Genomic DNA, 24595 nt, shown 5'->3' on the forward strand with positions numbered 1-24595 from the left:
TCCTTTTACTTTTCTTCTGTTTTTTTAATTCTACTTTGCCAAGTCTTTTTTTTTTTTTTTTTGGTGGGGGAAGTTTCAGCAAGACAATATTCTCACCTTGCATCTGGGGAAATCTAGCATCTTTTTTAAGTATCTCAATATCCCTGGTCTTTAAATATATATATATACTAGCCAAACACTATTTTTCTAAAGTAAATCATTGAAAATAGCTACTATGGAGCTAGAGAGTAAGAGCAAAATTTTGGAGGATGTATGACTTAGTTTTATGTTTTTCATGTTTGCAAAGTTCATCTGGGTCAGAAAAAGAAACTCTCTTTCATTATAAATCTTTAAGTGTAATGGCGTTCTCTCAGAATTAAGACTTCTCATTCATTCCTCAGAGAAGTTTTCTCATTAAAAAAAAAAAAGGCAAAATTAGATAAAAGTAAAACTGATTTTTCAGAGTAAAATACAAGAAAAGTATTAAGAATTAATTGTAAACAAGTAAGCATAAATTTTAGAAAAATACATAATCAAAGTTAAAAAAAAGGGAGCGAGAGAGGGAAACATATTGTTTGTTTTTAGCAGTCTCTAGAGTGGTAGAAATGTGATAGTGGTAGAAAAAAAAAATACTGGCAGAGGTTTAGAGAGGTAGAAGACCTGGGTTTAGTCCCACCTTCACGATGAACTAATGATTTGAGTAAGTACTGTAAGTTCCCTAAGCCATGGTTTCTTCGTAAGAAAGGTTGGCCTAGTTGATAGACAAGCTATACAGGTGACATTCTATCATTTCACAATACAAGGCAACTGAAAAACAACGAAACCCTACTGTCCCTCCAACAAATAGATCAGGTCTCAGGCTGTCCAATGAGGATTGTCTTCAGAGCAGGCCCTTTGGAGCCATGAACTATGTTCCCTGACGCTGCCACTCCTCAAGCATTTTTGTCAATATTTTCAGAATCAGTTTACAAGCCATACAATGAAATAAGCACGACTACCTGATGGCCATATCTCCTCCTTTATTTTGTGAGCATTATTGCAGATTTGCTGCTTACATGAAGGACTCACCTGGGCGCTGGGGTTGCCAAGGCAGCGTGGGGACTAAGATGAATAAAAGTCCTTGCCTGTTAAGAACGAGCATCTGGTTGGAGACGGGGAAACAGGCACAAAACCATCAAAGGGAGTGAATGAGAACTTTGGGGAATGGGAATAGCTTCAGCAAAGCATTAATATCCCTGAAGCTAAGATACATGGGTTTGAGAAAGGGACCTCTTCGGTATGAAGACCGTAACCTAACATGTTGAGGCTGATAAGGCAACTCTTTGATGTTAATCAAAAGTGATACTAGTGTGATCAGGCTAGCGCTGGGTGGAGATACGAACAATAGCTGGAAGTTAAAAAGTTCAGAGCATCCTCTTGGCAAGGTTGAAGCCAAAACAAACACATTCCACACTCAGTAATTTAAAAAAGTAATAACTGCTCTTTTAAGAAGCAGGGACATTGAAGGGTTTATAGCATTAAGGGATTTTGCTACTTGTGTGCTTCCGGATAACCCAAATTAAATAACCTAGTGTTCAGGTGTTTTCAGTTGGGTTAGAGTTCTGTTGGATTATTTTTTCCCAAGACTTTTGTTAAATGATTCCTTCCCAATCAGATCAATAAATATCTCTTAGGTTGACCGGAAATTTTAGTAATCAGTTACTTGTTTTTGTTACTTGGTGCTGACTCCCAGCTAAGACAGTGGGAAGAGAAAAGCCATCGCTACCCCATGCAATGCAGGAGCTTGTCCTGCTGCTCATATCAAGTGTTTCCCTGAAGTGGGCTGATAGTTGTGGACTGACTCCCAGCTGTCACCTTACTGATGTATCACCACAGTTTGTGCCAAGAAGAGAGGTGTCACATCGCCAAATGCTGGACAAGTATTTGTTGAGGAAGACAGGCACAGCTTTTCAAAAACATTAATTAGCATAATCATGATTCTCATTTATTTATTCAAAAAGTTGTTGAAAACCTACCAGGCACCAGGCCTAAGGGCTATGGTTTATGACTATTTCAGGTGTTCTCAGTCAATCCAAACAGGAGACTGATTGCATAGTCCCAGAGGGGACTGGTTGACATTCAAAGACAGAGACTTTCATTTCTTGCTTCACTACTAGGAAAAGCCATTTCCATTGCTTGTGCTAAGACTACAAAGATTTCTTCTCAATAGAACAGACAATAGGAATAGAATATTGTTATCAGTAATTTAGACTCACTGAATTAATTTAACCTGCACATGCAGTTTGGGAAGGTGAAGAATTATAGGTGATGTCAAAGTAGTTTCGCAGCGTAAGTAAGAACTGATAGATGCTCACTTAAAAAGTTTGTAAACAAAACAAAATGACAGAGAAAAAGAATCTTCCTAAAAAACCCACAATCATGGACCTAAAACGCATCAAAGTGACTCCAATAAAATTTGTTCTCATCTTATGGTTTCCCAAAGGGATCCAACAATGATTATTGAAAGGATTAGGAGCTACAACCAACGGAGTTTAAACTGATCTAACTATTCCGCCCTTGAAGCACCTAACTCTGCAAGCTGCTGCTGCTGCCGCCACTTAGGGAGTGGAGAGGGAGCCAGAAAGGCAGAGTTTCCTCCTCACGACCCACCCCCAACTGCCAGTGGACAGGGACGAGGGGGAGGGCAAGGCGGTCTGCGACAGGCGGCACAACTGGCTGGGGGTGGGGTGTGGTTGCAGAGACAAGCCCTGAGTGCACAGTGGAAGCAGAGCTCAGAAGCAGGGCCAGGCCGCTCCTCTGAGATCCAGGCCATTCCCTCGAGTCTCCTCGCTGCAGCCGCAGCCACACCCACTCCTGTGGGTTAGGTCGGGAAGAGAGGACCCGCAGCTGGGGAGGTGCCAATGTCTCGATGCCAATGTCTCGTACTCCTTTGTAAATGGTGACAGAGAAGGAAGGCTGTTGGACGTGATTCCTGGGCCCCAACCCTCCCTGTCAACCTCACAACAAGCAGACCACAAACGAACAAAGTCCAAGAAACCACCTATGTGGCCTTAGTCTGCCTCTTCTCTTCTTTGTCGTGCTCTTCTTGTTTCAAATTTCCCCTTCTCTATCAGCCACCTTTTTACACTGGCTACGAGGAGATATTGCTAAATTAAGGGGTTTTATTTTATTTTTAATAATTTTTGAATAGATTTATTTATTTTTGGCTGTGTTGGGTCTTCGTTACTGTGCATGGGCTTTCTCTAGTTGTGGTGAGCAGGGGCTACTCTTCGTTGCAGTGCGCAGGCTTCTCATTGCGGTGGCTTCTCTTGTTGCAGAGCACAGGCTCTAGGCATGCAGGCTTCAGTAGTTGTGGCATGCGGGCTCAGTAGTTGTGGCTCGTGGGCTCTAGAGCACAGACTCAGTAGTTGTAGCACACGGCCTTAGTTGCTCCACGGCATGTGGGATCCTCCCGGACCAGGGGTTGAACCCGTGTCCCCTGCATTGGCAGGTGGATTCTTAACCACTGAGCCACCAGGGAAGTCCAAGGGTTTTGATTTTAATATAGCAGGTTCTGGAAAGCACTGTTGTGTTAGAGACCGCTGGTTTTCCCCCATACGTTTTTTCTCCTTAGTACTAGAACTCCCAGGGGAAACCCAGAATAACGACTACAACTCCCAGCACTCTTGCAGCTCTCTGTGGCCATGTGACTAAGTCCTGGCCAATGGGAAATAAGCGGCAGTGGTGCGCACAACTTCTGGGAAGTATCTCCAAAGGGAGAGAGCATCCCCTTCCTCCCTGCCTTCCTGCTTCCTGCTGGCAGTAATGTGGAATATGGGCAAGATGCTAGAACTCAAGCACCAGTGAGACCAGATGTTGAGGCTGGTGAAGCAACAAGCTAGAAGGAGCCTGGGTCCCTGCCAGTTGTGGAGCTGCCCTAGCGACTCTGCCATAATTGGCCAGAGGGCCAAATAAAGTCTCTCTTATTTCAGCCTTTGTCATTTTGGGTTTTCTGTTACTCAGACCTAATCCTAACTGATATATGTGGTGTAACTGGTTTTAAGTTAACAATTAACATTGAGCACTTAGTCTGTTCCAGGCAGGGTTTTAAGAGTTTTACGTTTATTAACTCATTTAATACAACAACCCTATGAAGACGTACTATTATTACTCTCATCTTATGGATGAGGGAATACAGTCACTTGCTCAAGGTCACACAGCTAGTAAATGGCAAAGTCAGAACTTGAACCAAGGCAGTATGGCTCCCAAGCTTGTGCAATCTTATCTTCTACAACAGAGGTGGCGAACTTCAGCCTGTGGTCAAATCCAGCCCGATGCCTCTTGTTGTAAATATATTTATTGGAACACAGACACACACCAGACACACACACACACACCACACACTTTGTGCTACTGTTGAGATAGATATATATAGTGTTACACGTTAACATGAGCCCCGATAATAGATATTTGTGATCTCTTGAAGGCAGGAGCTGATGACTGTGATGTCTAAATATCATGGTCCTGAGGTGGTGCTACTAAAACACTGTGAACCCTAGGGTTGCCGGATTTAGCCAAAAGAAACAAATTAATTAATTAAAACAGGATGTCCAGTCAAATTTGAATTTCAGATAAACAGACAATAATTTTTTAGTATAAGTGTTTTGCTTCTCTTACAACTATTGTATGAAGCGTACTTATACTAAAAAAATTGTATGTCATTGACCTGAAATTTAAGTTTACCTGAGAGTCCTGGCAAACTTAACTGGCAACTCCATGGTCTCCATTCAGTGCTGCCGGACAGGACAGAATTACGGCCCTGTAAGGCAACACTCATAGGGAAATGGGCCTCCAGCTGTATGCTCACAATCCTGTTCTTGGGAGGAAGAAGCACACCCAGCTGGGAGGCCAAGTTCACGAGCAACCCGGAGAGTCAGCCCCCAGATGCTAGGAAAGAAAATCTTCCTTTTGAGAGTGCCTATAAAAATAATATTTAGGGGCTTCCCTGGTGGCGCAGTGGTTGAGAGTCCGCCTGCCAATGCAGGGGACACGGGTTCGTGCCCCGATCCGGGACGATCCCACGTGGCGCGGAGCGGCTGGGCCCCTGAGCCATGGCCGCTGAGCCTGCACGTCCGGAGCCTGTGCTCCGCAACAGGAGAGGCCACAGCAGTGAGAGGCCCGCGTACCGCAAAAAAAATAAATAAAAATAATATTTAGCTTTATCAGGGGCTTTATGTATGAGTGTGCTCTATAATCACTCAGTTGTCAATTGCCACAGCACCCTGTTGTGGTTGGTAAATAATTCTACTCTCCTCATTTTGCGATGAAGTAAACAGGGACAGAGGGGGAAGCTGACTCACAGCGCAGCCCAGCCAGCCGGGAGAGGCCAGGCAGGAGAGCGCAGGCGGGGCCTGGAGACTCATGCTGTGGGTCGGCAGGCAGGCTCACCCACAGCCAGCCCTAGCAACAAGAGAGCCCAAATAAAAATCAGAGAAGGGGAGGAGAGAAGATGCTCTGAAACCCGTGAAAACGCCACATTCTAAACAGCCCCTTTGCTGTTAAATAAAATAGACCAGAACTAAAAGATGTAGAAAGGGAACTGTTGAAGGCAGATTTTTTTTCCCCAGAGGAGGGATCCCTTGCCGACCCTTTGTTTCTCCCCAAGCAACTGTGAATTTTCTTGTCAGTGCCTAGAAAAGGAAGATAATAAGAGAAGCAAAATTGTCCCATCTGTAATAATGAAGAGCATTAACTGAGTATCTCCTATGTCAGGCAGTTTACATATTTGACAGAATTTAATCCTTGCAACAAGTCTGCATGTACTGACTGTCCCCACTTTATTGACTGCAAGATTTAAGTTCAGAGGGTCCACGAGATTTCGGAGATGCACACTGCTGTTACGTGGAGGAGGTGAGATTCAAGCGCAGGTTTTGCCTGACTTTAGTGCATGTACCATTTTCTGGGTAGACCTTTCCACCCACATATGGGGAAAAAATCAGCACACTCAAGTCTAATTAAATTATTTGACTTTTCTAATACTATTTATTTTTTAATTTTTTTAAAAATTAATTTGTTTATTTTTGGCCGCTTTGGGTCTTCGTTGCTGCGCGTGGGTTTTCTCTAGTTGTGGCGAGTGGGGGCTGCTCTTCATTGCGGTGTGTGGGCTTCTTATTGCGGTGGCTTCTCTTTCTTGCTGAGCACGGGCTCTAGGTGCACGGGCTTCAGTGGTTGTGGCTCGCAGGCTCTAGAGTGCAGGCTCAGTAGTTGTGGCGCACGGGCTTAGTTGCTCTGCGGCATGTGGGATCTTCCTGGACCAGGGCTTGAACCCGTGTCCCCTGCATTGGCAGGTGGATTCTCAACCACTGCGCCACCAGGAAAGTCCCTCTAATACTATTTAAGTTAATTTTTGTCTGTTTTGTCTTTTCGTGAATTCTAAAGCAATCTCAGGGCAAGGGCCACGCACAGCCACCTAGAGAATCTTGCCAAGGCTCCTAGCTCTGTAATAATGCTCCCCAAACATTATCCCGGCAGGTCTCCCAACAAAACCAGTGAGCAGGTGTCATTATCTTCCTTTGAGAGATAGGAAGTTTATCTGCAGAAAAATTAAGGGATTTGCCTGATGTCACAAGGGCCAGAGATGGGACCAGAACACCTTTTGACTCTAGCCATGTCCTTGTCAAAAGGTTGAGAAAATTACAGCAATTGTCCCGAATCTGCAATTTGAGTAACACACATTTTTTCTTCACATATGTTTTCTACGCCCTGTCCCATGACAGTCGGAGATAAGGCTTCCTGCTAATTCACTTTCGGGGCTCCCTTGTTCTAGAGACTCCTGGTGTGACATGGAAGCCCCCTACCACTCTCCTCTGACCAACCCATCCAGCCTTGTTCCCTACCTTCCCTGCAGGAAGCTCTCATTCAGGCCAGACAGGTGGTGTCCATCCTCTACAAGATGCCCACACAACCCACCTCCATGCTTCCACCCCGCTGTCTCCTCCTAGGTGCCTGGACAGTGCAGTGGACCAGGCTTGAAGCCGGATTGCTTTGTATCAGTTGGACCTGGGTTCCAACTCTCTTTGCCACTGCCCAACTGTGTGACTTTGGGAAAGACACTCTATGTGGAGAATGCATTTTTAAATAGAATGCATTTTCCAACAGTGGGGGATTGGAGATCACGCATTGAAAACACCCAGCACAGTGCCTAGTGCAGAGCAGGTGATCAATAAATTGTTTTATTATTATGTCCTTAGCCTTATCTCTATTTAATTCCTAACCATTCTTCAAAATCCCCTTTATAATTTCTCCTTTATCTCAATTTAAAATGAATTTTATTCCTGTGGCACCCAGTCCTTGCTTCCTTGCATTCTTTTCCGTAAATACAAGACATATTCACTAGGGAGTGTTGTGGGTGGCACTGTGCCCCCGCCCACCCCCTGCAAAATATATGTTCAAGTCTAACCCCTGGTACCTGTAAATGTGACCTTATTTGGAAATAGAATCTTTGCAGATGTAATCAAGTTAAGATGAGGTCATACTGGAATAGATTCTAAGTGGATCCAATGACTGGCGTCCTTATAAGAAGAGGAAATTTGGACACAAACACCTAGATACACAGGGAGGACACTACGTGATAACAGAGGAAGACATTGGAGGGATGCATCTTCAAGCCAAGGAGAGCCAAGGACTGCTGACAACCACCAGAAGATACGATGAGTCAAGGAAGGAGTCTCCCGTAGAGCCTTCTGGGAGAAGGTGACTCTGAGGACACCCTGACTTTGGACCTCTGACCCCCAGAACTGTGCACGAGTAAATTTCTGTTGTTTGAAGCCCTGGAGGTTGTGGTAACTTGTTAGGACAGCAAAAGGAAACTAACACAGGGAGGTGTTTCTTTTATCTCTGCAGCCAGACAACAGGCTCCTTGACTTGGGTAAGGCCTGGCTTCCCCACACGTGGTCGGCGGTTAGCACACCTCCGAACTAGGGTGACACGTGAGCATGACCCTGACAGCTGGGTCCCGGGCTCCTCCTCAGCTCTTCTTACCACACTCGAGGCTGCCCTGGGAGCCCATCCCACTTCAGGAGGAGACGGGGTGCTGGCCACCAGAGTGCAGACTCAGAGGGGAGCAGGCCCAAGTCTCACAACATCGGCCCTGGCCTGGAGGAGAAAGATCGGGCCAGTGCAAGCCTGTTTGGGTCCGGATTTTCAAAAAATGTCAAGGTGCTACGTGAAGAGACAGAGAGAAACAGTCACACTGGAAAAGGCTGTGTGACAATGGAGGCCGAGATTGGAGAGATGCATTGACAAGCCAAGAACCACCAGAGGCTGGGAGAGCGACATGGGACAGCGTCTCCCTCAGGGCCTGCAGAAGGAACCAACTCTGCCGCTACCTTGGCTTCAGACTTCTGGCCTCCAGAACTATGGGAGAGTAAATTTCTGCTGTCGTAAGCCCCCTAGTCTGTGGTGCTTTGTTGCAGAAGCCCCAAGAAGCAAATACAGATGTGGTACAAATAGTATCACTTTACCTGTGAGATACATTTAGGGAAACACTGGCTTACATCAAAGAAAGGCAAACGCATCTTGGTCCTGAAAGACCCATGGACAGCCCGTTTCTCTGGATGTGTCCCAGGCCGCTTCCCCGCCGTGAACCCCTCCGGTGACACCAGGTCACTGGCCCCACTCTCCCTCCCCCGTGCCCCGACCTCGGCCCCTCTCTTCACCTCTTCTCTTCTGAGGGACAGACACCAACTCCTTCACCCTCTGTCATAAGCAGAACAGTGCAGCCGATTCCTAGCCTTGCCCCCTGCCCTCAGAGCCACTTGAGTGACCTATCAAAGGAATTGAGGCTATTTTTAAGGAAATACACAAAGGTTCATGCAGATAACTGCATTTAATCATCCGTTAGCAGCTATTTTAAAAATACAGCTTAGGGGCTTCCCTGGTGGCGCAGTGGTTGAGAGTCCTCCTGCCGATGCAGGAGACACGGGTTCGTGCCCTGGTCCGGGAAGATCCCACATGCCGCGGAGCGGCTGGGCCCATGAGCCATGGCCGCTGGGCCTGCGTGTCCGGAGCCTGTGCTCCACAACGGGAGAGGCCACAGTGAGATGCCACAGTGAGATGCCCGTGTACCGCAAAAAAAAAAAAAAAAAAAAAAGCTTAAAAAAATACAGATTGTTGAATGACAACAACACGAAAATTACAAACAGCAAGTAGGAATTACCTCCTTTTACGTGTGGGGAAACTGAGGCTCAGGCAGGTTAAACAACTTTCCCAAGACAGATCCGAGGTTTAAACCGAAACTATCTGACTTCAAAGCCTTTCCTTTTAAGCACATTACTAAGTCAACTTCACAAGATGTAGCCTTGTAAATATTTGGAAGGGCTTGCCAGATTTCTCCTATTCTTCCTGTAATATTAGTATTTTTTAGAAATTTGCTGCTGTAAGTGGATATAAGACGCCATAGAAACTCAGAATGGTGATCTATAGCTCAGTCATTCTTAATAGTTTATTTTCTCATTTAATAGTGAAAGTAGAGACTTCCCTGGTGGCACAGTTGTTCAGAATCCGCCTGCCAATGCAGGGGACGTGGGTTTGATTCTTGGTCTGGGAAGATCCCACATACCTCAGAGCAACTAAGCCCGTGCGCCACAACTACTGAGCCTGCGCTCTAGAGCCCGCAAGCCACAACTACTGAGCCTGCGTGCCACAACTACTGAAGCCCACGCACCTAGAGCCTGTGCTCTGCAACAAGAGTAGCCACCACAATGAGAAGCCCGCGCACTGCAACCAAGAGTAGCCCCTGCTTGCTGCAACTAGAGAAAGCCCACGCACAGCAACGAAGACCCAAAGCAGCCAAAAATAAATAAAATTTTTAAAAATAGTGGAAAAAAAATAGTGAAAGTAATAATTATTATTTGATCCAGAGCCTATAAACTCTCATAGCAATTCTATCTGTAGATGGTTCCTTGAATAATCAGTTAAAGGTGTTATACCTTAAATTTTGTAAAGGACTGCTTTTTTCTTTTTCTTGAAGTTCATGCATAGGAATATACATAAATTTTCTTTTAAACCCTTACAATAATAATTTTCTTTTAAGTGCAAATTTTGTGTAGCCTGAGACTTTTAGCCAAATAAAATAATAAACCACTCATTTGAAAAACTGTTTTCTGCCAAATGGTATACCCATTTAGCTTTGGCTTGAACGACAGAATTTTTTAGCTTGAATTACTAAACTAAATGAAACTTGGGTAAGGGAAATTCCTGTTTCACTCAAGCAACAAGCTTATTAAGATGCCCTCCGTCTCCTGACTGTCTCCAAGGCTCGTACACAGTGTGCCTTCTGTCTTCTGGCTCTCATGAACTTTAGCCACAGACTTTTCTTGATGTGCTCGCAGACACAAACTGCACTGACTGGGACCCACCGAGCCTTCTTTAGATTCGTGTCCTGCCTGACGGGATACATCGACAATCTCGATTTATCTTGGATAAATAGCCTTGGATGGAGTCCAAGTCGCATTAGCCAAGTGAAGACTCTGCATACACATGTGGCAGACATTTAGCCCTCTGTAGGACCGGTGATGTAATTTGAAGGCCTGGTGCAAGATGAAAAGGCAGGGCCCCTTGTGTAAAAATGATTTAAGTATTTCAAGACAGTGACAGCAGAGCCTTTGACCAAGTGCTGGGCCCTCCCAAGCACAGGCTTGTGCCACTGCACAGGCCGCATGCCCACGAAGCCAGCCCCGCCTTAGGGACTGTCCTTCCAGCTTTCAGACCCTTCCTTCTGCAGCCTACCATCTGGGCCCCCTCATCACCGTATTTATTCAGTCACCAAGTTCTACTGGTTCTGTCACCTAGATGCCTTGCAAACACGCCCATTTCCCATCTCCCTCTCCAGACGTCTCTTCCCTCCAGTTACCCCCTTCCACACACCCCCACCCTGCTCTCTGCAGCCCTCCCTGCTCACAGCAGAGGTCCCATCCTGCCCCCATGGACCTCCAGACCTCACCCATTCTGTCCCTGCTCCTTCCCCAGCATCCGTGGCTCATGCCTCGTTGTCCCTGGCCCTGGGTGTTTTAGTCACCTGGCCCTCTCCCTGCTGACCCTAATAGGACGCTCCCACTTCTGGCCTTCCCACGGGCTGCCCCCTTCGGCCTGCGTCTTTCCTCCTCTCTGTCTTCACCTGCCTCACTCGTAGATGCCATCGAGTCTTGACTTATGTATAACATCCTTAGGCAGATTTCCCTGCCTCTCAGACAAGAGCGATCCCCTGGCTACCCACTCGCCCGGCACTCTCTCTGCCAGTTGGCATAATTCATTACACTTGCCCAGTGTATTTTCTGTTTGTGAGGGTGTGGGTCCTCCCCTGCCTTGTTCCCAGGGTACCTGCACCGTCGTAGGAACTTTACAAGTATTTGTTGGTGGATGGGTTGATTGATTCAAGGCTCTCACAAATTCAGCATCCTGGAGGAAGGAGACTGTGTACTGTCATCTAGTAACGGGCTTGCTGTTGCTGCTACTGTGTAAAGGGCAGTAGAGGGGAGGACGTCAGAGCAGCTGGCGGCTCTGTTGAATGACAGTGTGACCCACCTGAACAAGTCCTGCTCATTGAAGATGTCCACTGTTTGTGTTGCTCTTCGGCATGTTTTAAAAGGTGACATTCTGGGATTATGTGTGTGTTTTAAATTCCTCCTCTGTTGTTTTTTTCGTTTGTGACAATATGCATGTATTACTTTGATAATCATGATGAACCACCCCTCTCCAGCAAATTTTGCTTTACAAAAAAAGTATCAGGCAAGAGGAATTTCCTCTGGGGGTTCATGTTCTTTGCAAGTCTATTTCCTCTGGTGGGAGAGGGAAGACATCCTTCCTTCTCTGCTCCATACATCACCAAAGAAAGGGTATGAAGAGGAAGTTAACTCTAGTGTCCATGTTGCCCATTAATATTCTTTTAATAAACTGATGTAAAAGTAAGAAAGCAAACACAGCCATAAAGCTAGACCATGAGCGCTTTCTGATCACCAGGGATGGTGTTTACTGCTTCTGAGGTCCCGAGCTGTGAGGAAATTGAGGGCAATTCCCTTCTAGTCCAAGGTCATGGCTATATAAGCCATGGTTAATAGCCTCACTGGTTATCTGTCCTCAAACACTTTCCCCCTCCTGTTATGTTTGTCTTCTGCTCTACAGAGAAGAAACAACAAGGAAGACAATTTAGGAAAAGTCTATGGAACAGATTAGTCAGGGATCAGAATGTCTAGGAAGGCTAAAGGGTTAGATGCCTATGAGGCAGGTCAGAGCAGCACCTGATGGGGTGGCCAACGGTCCTGGTTTGCCCAGGACTGAGGAGTTATCTGGTCCCTGGGCTTAAAACTGAGGTGGTCCTGGACAAAGCAGGATGAGTCGATCGCCCTACCACCACCTGATGGCCTGTGGCTCTAGCAGTGCCTCTCCCAGGCCCCGCCCACTGTACGATGCCCCCACTGTGATGCCACGTGGCTCAGCATCCTCCCCAGTCTCCACCTGAGGACCTCACAGCACTGCCACTTTCTGGAGCCACTTTGAGAATCAACTTTGGCCTGAAGTTGGGAACCCAGACCCTAATTTTATCTTTAGCGTGCCATTTGTTTTTTTATTTTCTAGAAGGAAACCCCTTTAGCTTTGTTTTAAAATGATTTGTGATTAAAGGGAAAACAGGATCCTGGTCTGAACTGAAATTCCAATACATTTGAACTGTCAAAATGGTTCTCTTTAAGTTGCACTGAATGCAAATTTCAGTTCCTAAAAAATCCAAATAATGCAACGCGTATGAAGGGAAGGAGGTCTGATTTATCTCTTTTCCTAAAATGATGACCTAATAGGAAAATTGCTGAAAAACACATTGGGGGTCCCTACTAACACAGAGCCACACTGTATGGCCGTCGGAATGAGTTTTCTCTTTCTGCTGCTCTAGGTGGAAGATCGGAGAGTTAGGGTAAGTTCTAAGTGAGGACTGTCCTAAAAATAATTTGTGTTGAGTACCACTTCATACCTACTGACTCCAATGTTTTCAGGATCCCATGGAGCAGATGACATTGTCATTCTGGTTCTACCAAGAAAAAACTCAGAAAGTTAAGTGGCCTGAGGACAGGCATCCAGGCCTGGCCATGTCCAGAGTCAGCAGCATTCCCGCTATTGCCAGGCTGCAGCTCCTCTTCTTGAGAGGGGAAAACATCTATTTCCTTCCTGTTTTCTAGCTCTCGTGCTAGATCAGCCAATCAGAGCTGGGAAGTTATATTGTCAGAAAGCTAAACACCTCTGGCTGAGTAAGAGAGATGTCAGAAACTGCTTTTTATTTCTCAAGAAAGATTCTCTAAGTATACCCTTTCTTTAGGAAATTGTTCTTTGTAGATTATGGAGAATTTTCACATTCATTGGGAAGAAGAAGGAGAGCAGGAGCAGTAATAACAGTAACAGTAATAATAAAAGTGCCTGTTACATAGGACTTGTCTCATGTCAGGTGCATTTATCTTTTTTTTTTCCTAATTTTTTTTTTTTTTTTTTTTTTTGCGGTACGCGGGCTTCTCACTGCTGTGGCCTCTCCCGTTGCGGAGCACAGGCTCCGGACGCACAGGCTCAGTGGCCATGGCTCACGGGCCCAGCCGCTCCGCGGCATATGGGATCCTCCCGAACCGGGGCTTGAACCCGTGTCCCCTGCATCGGCAGGTGGACTCCCAACCACTGCGCCACCAGGGAAGCCCTTTTTCCTAATTTTTAAAACAATCTAATGAGAACACTGAGGCTCTGAGAAGTGACAGAGCTGGGACTTTAACCCGAGAGTCACCTCAAAGCTCAAGTTTTTTGTGCTTTATCACATTATCAACGTTTAGTTAGTTTTTCTCATTTTACAGGTGTGGAAACTAAGCTGCACTGAGGCTAGAAGACTTGCTGAGTTCACATCCTTAGAATGAACAGGCCCAGAACTCATACCCAAGTTGCCAGAAGCCTCTGCACAGAGAACTCAGAGGCAGTGCCTCTGAGATGCTGCAAGGCTTTAGATGCAAATCAGCCTGGAGCTCAAAGCCCCATGAAATGATGTGATTCCCAGATAGGAATCTGTACCAGCTAGGAATCATTTTGTTGTGTGGGACAGCAATCACCCAGAGTTAAACAAGCGGGGAAAACGTAAGCTTTCAGGAGTGAGCTCGCAGCTGGGCTTGGGGAGGAAGTGGACGCGAGCCCTGGAGGAAATCAGCGCTTTCTCTCTGGGTTTTGCAGACCGACTTTCCCTGTTCCTCAGTGCACGGGTGGGACATGGTCCCTGGCTGCACCCACGTTTTATACGTTCTAAGTACAGCTAATGGGAAAGATTCCTTTGTTCCATTTCATTTTCCAGGAGAAGGGCCAGTGAGTGAGTGAGCCTATGAGGGGTGCGCACCTCTGGTCCACACTGCTGTGGACAGGGGGCGGGGGACGTAGGACAGGCAAGACCAGCCCAACCCCTTGGAAGACAGGGATGAGGGTTCCCAGAGAACTGGGCATCGTTGTAAGCTGGACAGATGATCCAGCATGTGTCCAGGTGTCAGAATTCAAACGCAGTTAGGATGAAGCATTATAATAATAACATCTAGACAATTACCGTGGCACTGTTAAATGGTGCCTGAATTACTGACAAGATACTTAATCAACAATTTATTTCATCCAAATCTTCCAGAAAGTATGTACTATAAATATTGTCTTTATTCTTGCCATGAACTGTTTTAAAATTTCCACTCGGGGCTTCCCTGGTGGTGCAGTGGTTGAGAATCTGCCTGCCAATGCAGGGGACACGGGTTTGAGCCCTGGTCTGTGAGGATCCCACATGCCACGGAGCAACTAGGCCTGTGAGCCACAACTACTGAGCCTGTGCATCTGGAGCCTGTGCTCCGCAACAAGAGAGGCCGCGACAGTGAGAGGCCCGCGCACCGTGATGAAGAGTGGCCGCCGCTTGCCACAACTAGAGAAAGCCCGTGCACAGAAACGAAGACCCAACACAGCCATAAACAAACAAACAAATAAATAAATAAACATCCTTAATCACAACTGCAAAGACCCTTTAAAAAAAAATTTCCACAAACGTTTTGTAATGATAATATAGTGGGGAAATGTGCTAACGCAACTCACAATCAGCTACGATGGTGGGCCCAAGACCTTGTGTCAGTTTCTTGGTCCAAAGGAGTCTGCTGCTATAGACTTTCCCAGATAAGAGCCGACTGGTTTCCAGAGCTCCCTTGTGAATAAATATTACAGTCTTTTTGCGAGAGAGTCGGGATGGAAGATGAGCAGTTGTGAAATCTTTGACTCCTGATGGATGCTGTCCCATCTACCCCAGATCCTTTCCCGCCAGGAAATGACCAAACTACATTCAAATGATAAATAAATTAGAAAACAAACACCTCAAAGCTCCCATGGTTGTAGCTGTGCACCTCAGTTCATTCCTGCAATGGTGGGACGGGAAATATGGGCAAAAATACTTGCCCTGAGGGATTTCAGATCTAATTCTCTGTGGAGAGTAGGGTCAGAGTTGAAGGGTCAGCTGTCGTTGAATGGAGCAGATCGTAAAAGGCTTATTAGCCCTTGGCCTGACTCCTGGCCCCTTTTCAGAGAATCTGTGTCACAGGTTTACGCTGAGCCTTTGTTACTATTTTAAGTTGAGTTGGATTATGTCCAAAGTCTCAAAGCATTGGTATCTGTAATTATATTTTGCAAGAGGTTTTAGGCGCCGCCAGTATGTTTTACAGTTTAGTGTTGCAAGGCAGGAGCCGCTGGGTTTTGACACGTGGTTATTTAATTCCATACAGTACAGAGAAAGAGACTTAGTCACGTTTGGCCTCCACAAGGAGGTGCCAGGGTCATTCCACGCCAGCAACACTACTGCTCCACCAGGCACATTTATTCACATTTCGTATCTGCCATGTGATGGCCCCACTGATGTCAACAAATGACTCATTTTCAGCTTGAAGGGAAAAACAGACTGTGTAGGAAGGCGCCATATGGTTTTTTCTGCTGTCTACCGGGGAACCCTGACCTTATTATCACACGTTCGAGGTGGAAATGTGATGTAACTTAACTGATTTACAAAAGCCACATACAGAAACCAGTGTCATTTTTTTAAGCCTCAGTGTGGTTAAGGTTTACTTCCGCTATACATTCATAGCGAAGGCTTTTGGACACGGCTGGGGGAGAGAGCCAGCTTCTGATAGAAGGTCCGTTTTCTGGTTACTGCTTCTGTCATTTACACTTTCCCCTCAGTATCACCAAGGAAGAGTCCTTCTTAGCCTCAGTTAAATGTGAAGGTTGTGTTTCTCTGCATCCATTGGCCACTCCAACTTTGAACGCCAATGAGCGTGAGCAGAATAATGGTTTGGAAACAGATGCAGAGAGGGCACAGGGATGGGAAATACCACAGCAGATTATTTTAGACCCAGAATTATCAGAATTAAAACTATCTTGATTCAGTGCAGCAACTGGCTCAAAATAGACCCAAAAATGCATATGCAAAGCAAGTGTAAATTTGCAACATATACACATGGAGCTTTAAAAGGTAGCCTGGACACGTCAGAGTGCTGATTTTCAGAAAGAGACCAGGGTGAGCTTAATGACCCTTGACACCTGCTTTGTCTTCTTCCTCTGCCGTAAAAATCCTGCCTGGTGAGATTCTGGCATGCTGCATAGATACTACATTTGGAGAACAAGAAGCAGAGTGGCTGGGTTGTTTGTGTAACCCACAAGACCGTGTGAGTCTAGATTTGCTAGTAATTAATTGGGGTACTTGGTCATGTTTCTTACCCTGCAAAGTTTGCCAGGATAAAATTTCATACTACCTCACCTCGGTGTTTTGAGGAATTGCCGATAATACAGATTGTCAGGCCTGTGGGAAATGTAGGCTGTTAACTGGCACGGTGGGCTGGGCTGCTGGAATCAGGCAGGTGGGTAGAGGGGGGTGACTTGTGGAGAAGGCAGGGTTCCACCTGGGAGTGAATCTTATCTGGTGTCTCTAGTGCCGGGGAGAGGAATGTCCCCCTGTACCCGTCTTGTGTCTGGACTAATAATAAAATTGACACAAGACAGGTTAACAGAAGAAGGAAATAATTTTAATCACATACAAGGAGGTCTCATAGAAATGGGACCTATGGGAATTTCCTGGCGGTCCCCTGGTTAGGACTCTGTGCTTTCACTGCCGGCCCCGGGTTCAATCCCTGGTAAGGGAACTAAGATCCTGCAAGCCGTGCAGTGCAGCAAAAAAAAAAAAAAAAAAAAAAAAAAAAGAAAGAAAAACAAAAACAAAAAAAGAAATGGGACCTAAGAAGTAGCCAGAGAAGGAAGCAGGCAGCTTTTATACTTTTCAGACAAACAATAAATTTGTGAGGAATTGACAGGACAAAGAAACTTAGGTTTTGGGTGCTCAATTAGTCAAGAATCTAAACAGAGTTTGGGCTGTGGTAGTAAATTAAAGAAGTAACAGGCTTGTTTATATAGGCTTCTTGGCCTGAATTCCCTATCTTTGGCAATAAGAGTGTCCCTCTACCTCCAGATACAGGGAGAGCACGTTTCACATGAGAGATTTATTTTCTGCTTTCAGGGAGAAAAGAAAGGAAGGTCATAGTGTCCTTCTTGCGTTGGCCATTTCTTAAGTAACTTTAATTCTAAATAATCAATATGCCACTGAGGCATACTTTGGGGCAGCCTGCCCTGGGTCCCAACACTAGATTCACAGCTCTTGGCCTGACATGCTCCTGGGTCAACCATCTGAAGCCCAGGACTGTCTCAAAGGGTTGTTTCTTCTAATCTGATTTGTCCTGTTCCCTTCTCAGCCTTACCCTGTTTATTAAGCACTAGATAGAAAGGGGAGAGACCCTTTTCTGTCTTTGTCTTTAGTTATTTAAATTCCACGGAGAAGTATTAGAGCTCTGCGTGGAAAAGCTCTTTCATGGTGGGAGGGTCTGACCTGGGAGCACAGGGCAGCTTCTCTGGCCCTCCTCCCTCCCTGTCCTATGGCTAAAGACCCCAGCCCCTGCTCAGCATCAAAGAAGGCAGATGGACCATGCCTGGGAGGGGTGACTGTATATCATCCTTCATCACCGTGCCAACATCAGCACCCTCGGGGGAAAAAACTTTCCATCCCTTTTCAGGTAGTAAAGAAAAAGCCCGTATTTTACATTGCTGCATATAATCTGTGTAGAGTGAGCTGCAAAAGAGGCCATTTGGGCATTTTGTTTGTATTCTTTTCCATTTGATTTGGGAGATTTGGTGGGGTTCATAGGATTTCTACCACCCTCCTTTCTAGAAGAACCATCCACGCTTCAAAAATGCAGCCAAGACAATGAAAAGAGAAAAGGCTTCTGGTTCAAATCGAATCTGCCAGTTGGCAAGTGGTGTTGGGACTGCTGCTCCCGGAGCCGCTTCTAGACCTGACTTTTCCTTCCCGACCAGACATCGCAGATCTTGAGCCGGTGTGAGGTGCTGACCTACTACGTGATCACGGCTGTGTGGGGTGAGCCCCACCCCGGGAGAGCCCTGACCTGTCTCCTTTCCCCACTGACCTGTTTTCCCAGTTTCCAAGTTCCAGTTTTCACTGTGATGTCCCCAGACATTTCTGAGCACGCTGTATCTGCAGTGGAAATTGAAGTTGCCGATCTAAACCCCATTTAACCTCCTCAGATAGGCTCACTCTGGGTTCCACGCTCCCGCTTCCTGGATCCTGAGGAACTCAAGCAGCACCAAGCTTTATAAGGTGCATCACCCCTTCCCACACCTGGTCTCACCAGCCCCAGGAAGAAGCTAGTCAGGTACTGTTAACCCCATTTTACAAACAGGAAAACTGAGCCTCAGAGCAATTGAATAGAATACTTCTAAGGTCACACAGTTGAAATGCAACAGAACTTGCTTCTAGGTCATCCCTTCCACATCCTGTTTGCTCATGTCTTTTTAAAAAACCATATTTATGCTTCAAACCTCTTTCTGCTCTGCAGGGCACAATGCTAGAATAATAGGAAAGTGGTGATTCATAACCAACTTCTGACTTATTTTATGGCACATACAAAACAAGGCTATCTACCGATTCTTCCAAAGACCATATTACATCTTTACGAATGCCCTTAAACTCCAAGCGTAACTGACAGCTCCTCAGGGACCCTTGATATATGTTGGTGTCTGAATGGAAAAACAAGACATGCCTCCAACACTCTAAAAATAAGTGATTCTATGAAACAAACACAGCAAAAAAGGAACTAAAGAAGTATGTGTCAGCTGTTCTAATACAATCAACTGATACATAGAAGGTTGTCAAAAATACATGTGTGGAGGATGCGTGGGAGGAGCCTGCCCCAAAGGAGGTGTATTTTATCACTGCCGTTGTTTAGAATTGCCACATCTGGCGATAATAAAAAGCAGGCCTATTAGTTGGTTTTCCTCTTATTTGTTAATTCTCTACAGACAGTGCACCCCAGCACCCACGGCTCCCCCCTCCCTCCCAGTACACCGCCCAGTGTAACCCGTGATTCATGTTACCCATCAGATGGGATTTTTTTCAGAATTATTTTAATTGGTCTTTTTTCCCCTTAAATAAATCTCATTTCCCCCTGCTTGGTTGCCAGATCCTGCCCTCCCTAGTCTGGTTTCCCCCAGCTGCCCTGAGGCTCCTGTCAGCCAGGCCTGAGGCAATGAAAACTGAAAAACCCTCAGGGCTGGGGTCATCTGCACCTGAGCACAGTGTGGGTGACCAGTCGACCATGCGGGCCTCTGCCACCATCCTGGGTTTTTTCTGGCCCTGAAATCCAGCCCTGAGTGTCAGGACAGTTACTGGCACCCCAAACCTTGCCACCTACTTCCTCCCTGCCCCCAAATCCTCTGAATCCTCTCTGGCTGGCCCCTATACCAACCTGGAGAGAACTCTCTAGAAAGGTGACACGGGCACCCCCCTGACGCTAAGAACTGTCCTTGTCTAAACACTCTGAGGTCAGCGCCTCCCCTACGCCAGCCTCACTGTAGTGATTGGATCAACGCCACTCCCTGCGGGAGAAGCCCGGGGACAGGCAGCTGCTGGCCCGGTTTCAGTGGCGTGCTGGTAAATGGCAACAAGCAGCCCGCTGGAAGAAAAGAGCCCCGAACTGTAGCATTTGCACCTGGTATAAATACTCCCTCCCACCATGGCCAGTCTCAGGCTATCACCATGGCATCACTGAATGCGGGGTAGGGAAGAGATGTACAGCAGCACGCGGTTATACGGTATTTCTGCCATCCAGATGTCACAGATGTTAATAACCTTGAAGCTGAGAAAACACTAAAATGTAAATAATTAGGAAGTGACGGGTTTTCTGTTTATAACTTTTGTTTTTAGTATAATTTATTCAACTTTCAGGTTTATATAATTTAATTTTTAATAATGGCTATGTTTAATAGCAGCTCTCAGAATGCCTGCAAGTGTAACAATTGGTTCGCTTGCTCCTGTCCGGGGTCCGCTGCTGCACAGCACTCCCCCGGGCCTGTGGGCCTCACCCTCCCACGGCTTCAGCTGTGCTTCATCTCACCCTGCCAGCAGTCTGCAGAATCTCAGTGTTCCTTCTAGCCAGGGCCATGTGACTTTTGTTCTCCCGGTTGCTAAATTCAAGGCATAAATTCCAGCTTTTATCCTACTTGGCCTTCCAGGGGCCTGTGACACCCCATCCATCTTGAAATTCTACAACACCATTCTTTCTTGCCATTATTTTTTAAACCTCTTCTGAGGGCTCCTGTTCGTCTGCTGGCCCTTTAACTGTTGATGCTTCCCAGGATCTGACCATGATTCCTTTTGGTCTTCCAATCTCCTTATTCTGAATGTGAATGTGGATGTTTCCCACATCCATACTTTTCGCCCAGATGTCTCTTTTGAACTCCAGTCTTACAGATGTAAATGTCTGCAGCACGTCTTTATCTGACCATCTCACAAGCATCTCACACTCAACATGTACCATCATTCCAACCCCTCCCCCAAAACTACTTGTTCTTTCTTTATATTCCTCACCCAGGCATTCATGCCATAATTCCTTCCATAAATATTTATTGAACACCTACGACACGCTAGTCACTGTGCCACCTGCTGAATAAGCCACAGTCCTCGTGGAACTTATTCATCTCCATCCACCCAGTGACCTAGGCCAGAACCCTGGAGCCATCTTTGACCCCTGCCTCTCCCACATTACTTATTTACATTCATTTGGTCAGTAAATCTGACCTTTTCTTCCTCCTAAGCAAGTCTGGAACCTGTCCTCCTCTTCCATTCCCACCACGGCTGTCTTCTCAGGTCCTTATCATTTCTCTCCTGGATTATGCAGGAAGCTCCTCCCTGGTCTTTCCGTCCAGAGACTTGCTGCATTCGAATCCTTTCTCCATAACGCTGGCCTAACAATACTTCTGGAACCACATTTATGATATGGCCATCGCCCTGTATAACATTCTCCCAAACACCCTCTTAGCCTGCAGAGCAAAGCCTATGCTCCTTGGCATCATGAAAAGGCCATGTGACCTGGGCCCTGTCCACCTCTTGGTCTGCTTGTCCCCGTTCCCCTTGGGACGTTTCTCAGACCTTTCCCTGTGCCTGGCACCCCTCCCCCCGCCCATGCCACCCCATCCCCAGTCCCTTCCTTGACTGCCTGCTGTTCCTACTCAGCCTTCAAACTTGCTCCGACGCAAGTGTGCCACTATGGCTGTTCCACAGGGCTGCTCCTGTCACCTCCTCCTGGAGGTGTTCGCTGGCCCTCCCAGGCTGTGTTTGGTGACTCTTCTCTCTGTCAAGTCTGTGTCATGCCATCCGGTAATCATCTGTTTACCAGTCTCCATGCTTCTTTGGAAGACGAGCTCTTGCCGGAGGACGCTGTTTCTTTTTTTTTTCTTTCTTTTTTTTTTTTTTTGCGGTACGCGGGCCTCTCACTGCTGTGGCCTCTCCCGTTGCGGAGCACAGGCTCCAGACGCGCAGGCTCAGCGGCCATGGCTCACGGGCCCAGCCGCTCCGCGGCATGTGGGATCCTCCCGGACCGGGGCACGAACCTGTGTCCCCTGCACCGGCAGGCGGACTCTCAACCACTGCGCCACCAGGGAAGCCGACGCTGTTTCTTTTATCTCTGTATTCCTGGCAACGAGGAGTGTGCAGGGCCCCCGTAAGCGATCAGTAACTCCTTGCTGAATGAACGAGTGTGACAGCGTTACCCGGTGAGGTGGCCGAGGGCACGGGACCCCAAGTGAGCCCTGGCGCTGCCTCTCCCGTGTAGAGTGACGGGGGCACAGCGCTCCACAACGTAGCTACTTCAGACCATGAGTGTGAGGCTTATGAGACAAAAGTGGTTGTCAAGCACCCCGCACATAGGTAATAAATGGCAACTATTATAACGACTGAATATTTTCAGGCACTTAAGTAGCTTCTGTGTTGTGCTTTTCAGTTTACTTTTATGGACTCCCTTCATCAGCGTGTTTATCATCATCTTAATCTTCCCGATTTTCACTAGAGAAGTGGCATAATCCTGATGTTACAGGTATTTTTAACTGCTGGCTCTTAGGGTGGGGATGGGGTCGGGGTGTGTGTGTGTATGGGGGCGGGGTTGGATGTAAAAGATCCAAGATTGAGTGTGATGATGTGTGAGGTAATGTAGCATACACACGACAGCTAAAAGCCAAGGGAAAGGCTGTCAAAGCACCTGAATTATCCGGCCATTCCCAAGCCTTAGGGCGTGGAGCCCGGCCTCGTTTGCATATTGGCACCACTTCCTCCATTGCTGAGATGCTCAGCTTCATCTTCGCTGCCCTTTGCTGGCTGCAGCCAGACCTTCCCAATGTGTTTGACTATGTTGCCCCTTATGGATCAGGCCCAAGTTTCAATAAATATTTCCTTGCTGGCTGGACTATCTCCTACCTGTGTGCTGTTAGAAACTGCAGGGGTACCAAAGTGATTCGTATCCTTAAGGTATGATGTCCATGCTCAAGGAGGTAGGAACTTTGATAATCTTGGAAAAGCATAAATCAGAAACGAAAACTGGAAGAACCCTACCATACAGTTAAGTTATTGTGCCTAGAGAGAGACTGCATGGATCAAAGAATTGTACTTATGCACCACTTTGCAATTAACAGAGAACTGCAGCACACATTTTATCATTTAACCCTGTCAACCACACCAGTGAGGATGGTATAGATAAAATATCATAGACCAACATGCTAGCAACAGATGTGGCTATTGACAACTGTCTTGTCAGTCAGCTGATGTTATATCTCATCGCAAAGGTCACACCTGAGACAGTCTAGTTTCAGAGGAAAAAAAATCCCATGAATATGACTCACCAGCATTATCTTTCTGTAGCACCTGAGATTTCTACCCCGCCTCGCCAGTAACGTCTGAGATCAAAGCGTGGGGTATAGATCGATGCAATTACTGGAGAGGTTTCCTGGGGGTGATTTTCAATTTGTGTCTTGCAACCAGGATCCTAGAAATTATGAAAGGGCATTTTCAGGATGAAAAGCACTCAGCTTTGTTTTTTTTCAAAGGAATGGAAAATCAAAATCATTCCGAAGCGTTTTTTTGTGGTTTTTTTAAGATGTAATACAACTTTTTTCAAGCAAGTGCTTTTAAATTCCTCACATTCAAGCTTAAACCACAGTGACATTTGTCACATTATCATCTATCTGAGTGAGTTAAATCGAATAGTGGGGAAAGGTCCTTTTCCTCCTTTAATCTTTGACCAAAAAAAAAGGCAAACTCCGAAATTATGCCAGTCCATCAGTAGTCTCTGTTGCTCCACACATTCAAAGAGAAATCTCCACAAAATCTGAGCTGGTGTTTTTCTATCCCAGATGCATTCTCTTCGCTACCAGGAATGACTAACACTCAGGAACATGGTGCCAAGAGAGGCCACTAGGAAAGAGAGACATCTGAGAGAGAGAATTTCCCCCTGGAGACTGTGAGATACTCTTTATTTTCAGGAAAGAAAGCGCCTTTCCCAGGAGCCCCCCAGCTTCCCTTACATCTCAGTGGTTAGGGCTGGGTCACATGTCTATTTCATGTCTATTGCTAAACCACCCAGTGGCCAGGGGAAATGGGTTACCATGAGTGGTGTGGACAATTCTTTTGGGGCAGAATGGATAATGGGGAGTTAACCACCATTTCGGATACCGTATCTGGAAACATTGGTAGCCAGACCAGAAGTTTTTTTGGTTTTGGGCAGATGAGAGCACTTTCCGCTTCTTATTGAAGGTCTTTGGTAATTAAATGAAAGCAAAAAAAGAGACACAATTACATTCGTACTCCAGATATGAAGAGCAGGACAAACCTGTTATATGCATGTGGACAATTTATGGTCTCGTGAGGAAAATCTTCAATTCCAGGAGCCCTCTGGACAACAAGCAGGAGAGGGAATGCTTGTTGGGTTTCTCTCCATGACATGACTCTCCATAACAGTGGAAAGATCCTCTCAGGGCACCTGGGCAGCCCCTGGGGCTAATAATGATATTGCCCGAATAACTTCAACCCAGCTTTCAACTTGCAGCCAAAATCAAAGTCCTCTGATGTGGGATCAGAAGAACGTTCTAAGTAAGATGAACCTTCTGACCTTACTTTCCAAGGGGCAGCCGCCGAACGCAGGACAATTCGAGTTTGTTTTCTCCAGGA

The 24595-nt window shown here is 46.4% G+C and overlaps 1 protein-coding gene across 1 annotated transcript in view; it reads right to left on the minus strand.

Moving 5' to 3' along the window:
• The window catches only part of SNX9 (sorting nexin 9), a 190881-nt gene that overhangs the window by 124392 nt on the left and 41894 nt on the right, over positions 1-24595 (minus strand). The window contains exon 2 of the mRNA XM_060115129.1: positions 23272-23414. Coding sequence (XP_059971112.1) covers positions 23272-23277 — 6 coding nt within the window. The 5' untranslated portion in view covers positions 23278-23414. The remainder of the gene's footprint in view (positions 1-23271; positions 23415-24595) is intronic.

Source organism: Mesoplodon densirostris, chromosome 12, assembly GCF_025265405.1.
Source record: "Mesoplodon densirostris isolate mMesDen1 chromosome 12, mMesDen1 primary haplotype, whole genome shotgun sequence".
NCBI lineage: Eukaryota > Metazoa > Chordata > Mammalia > Artiodactyla > Ziphiidae > Mesoplodon > Mesoplodon densirostris.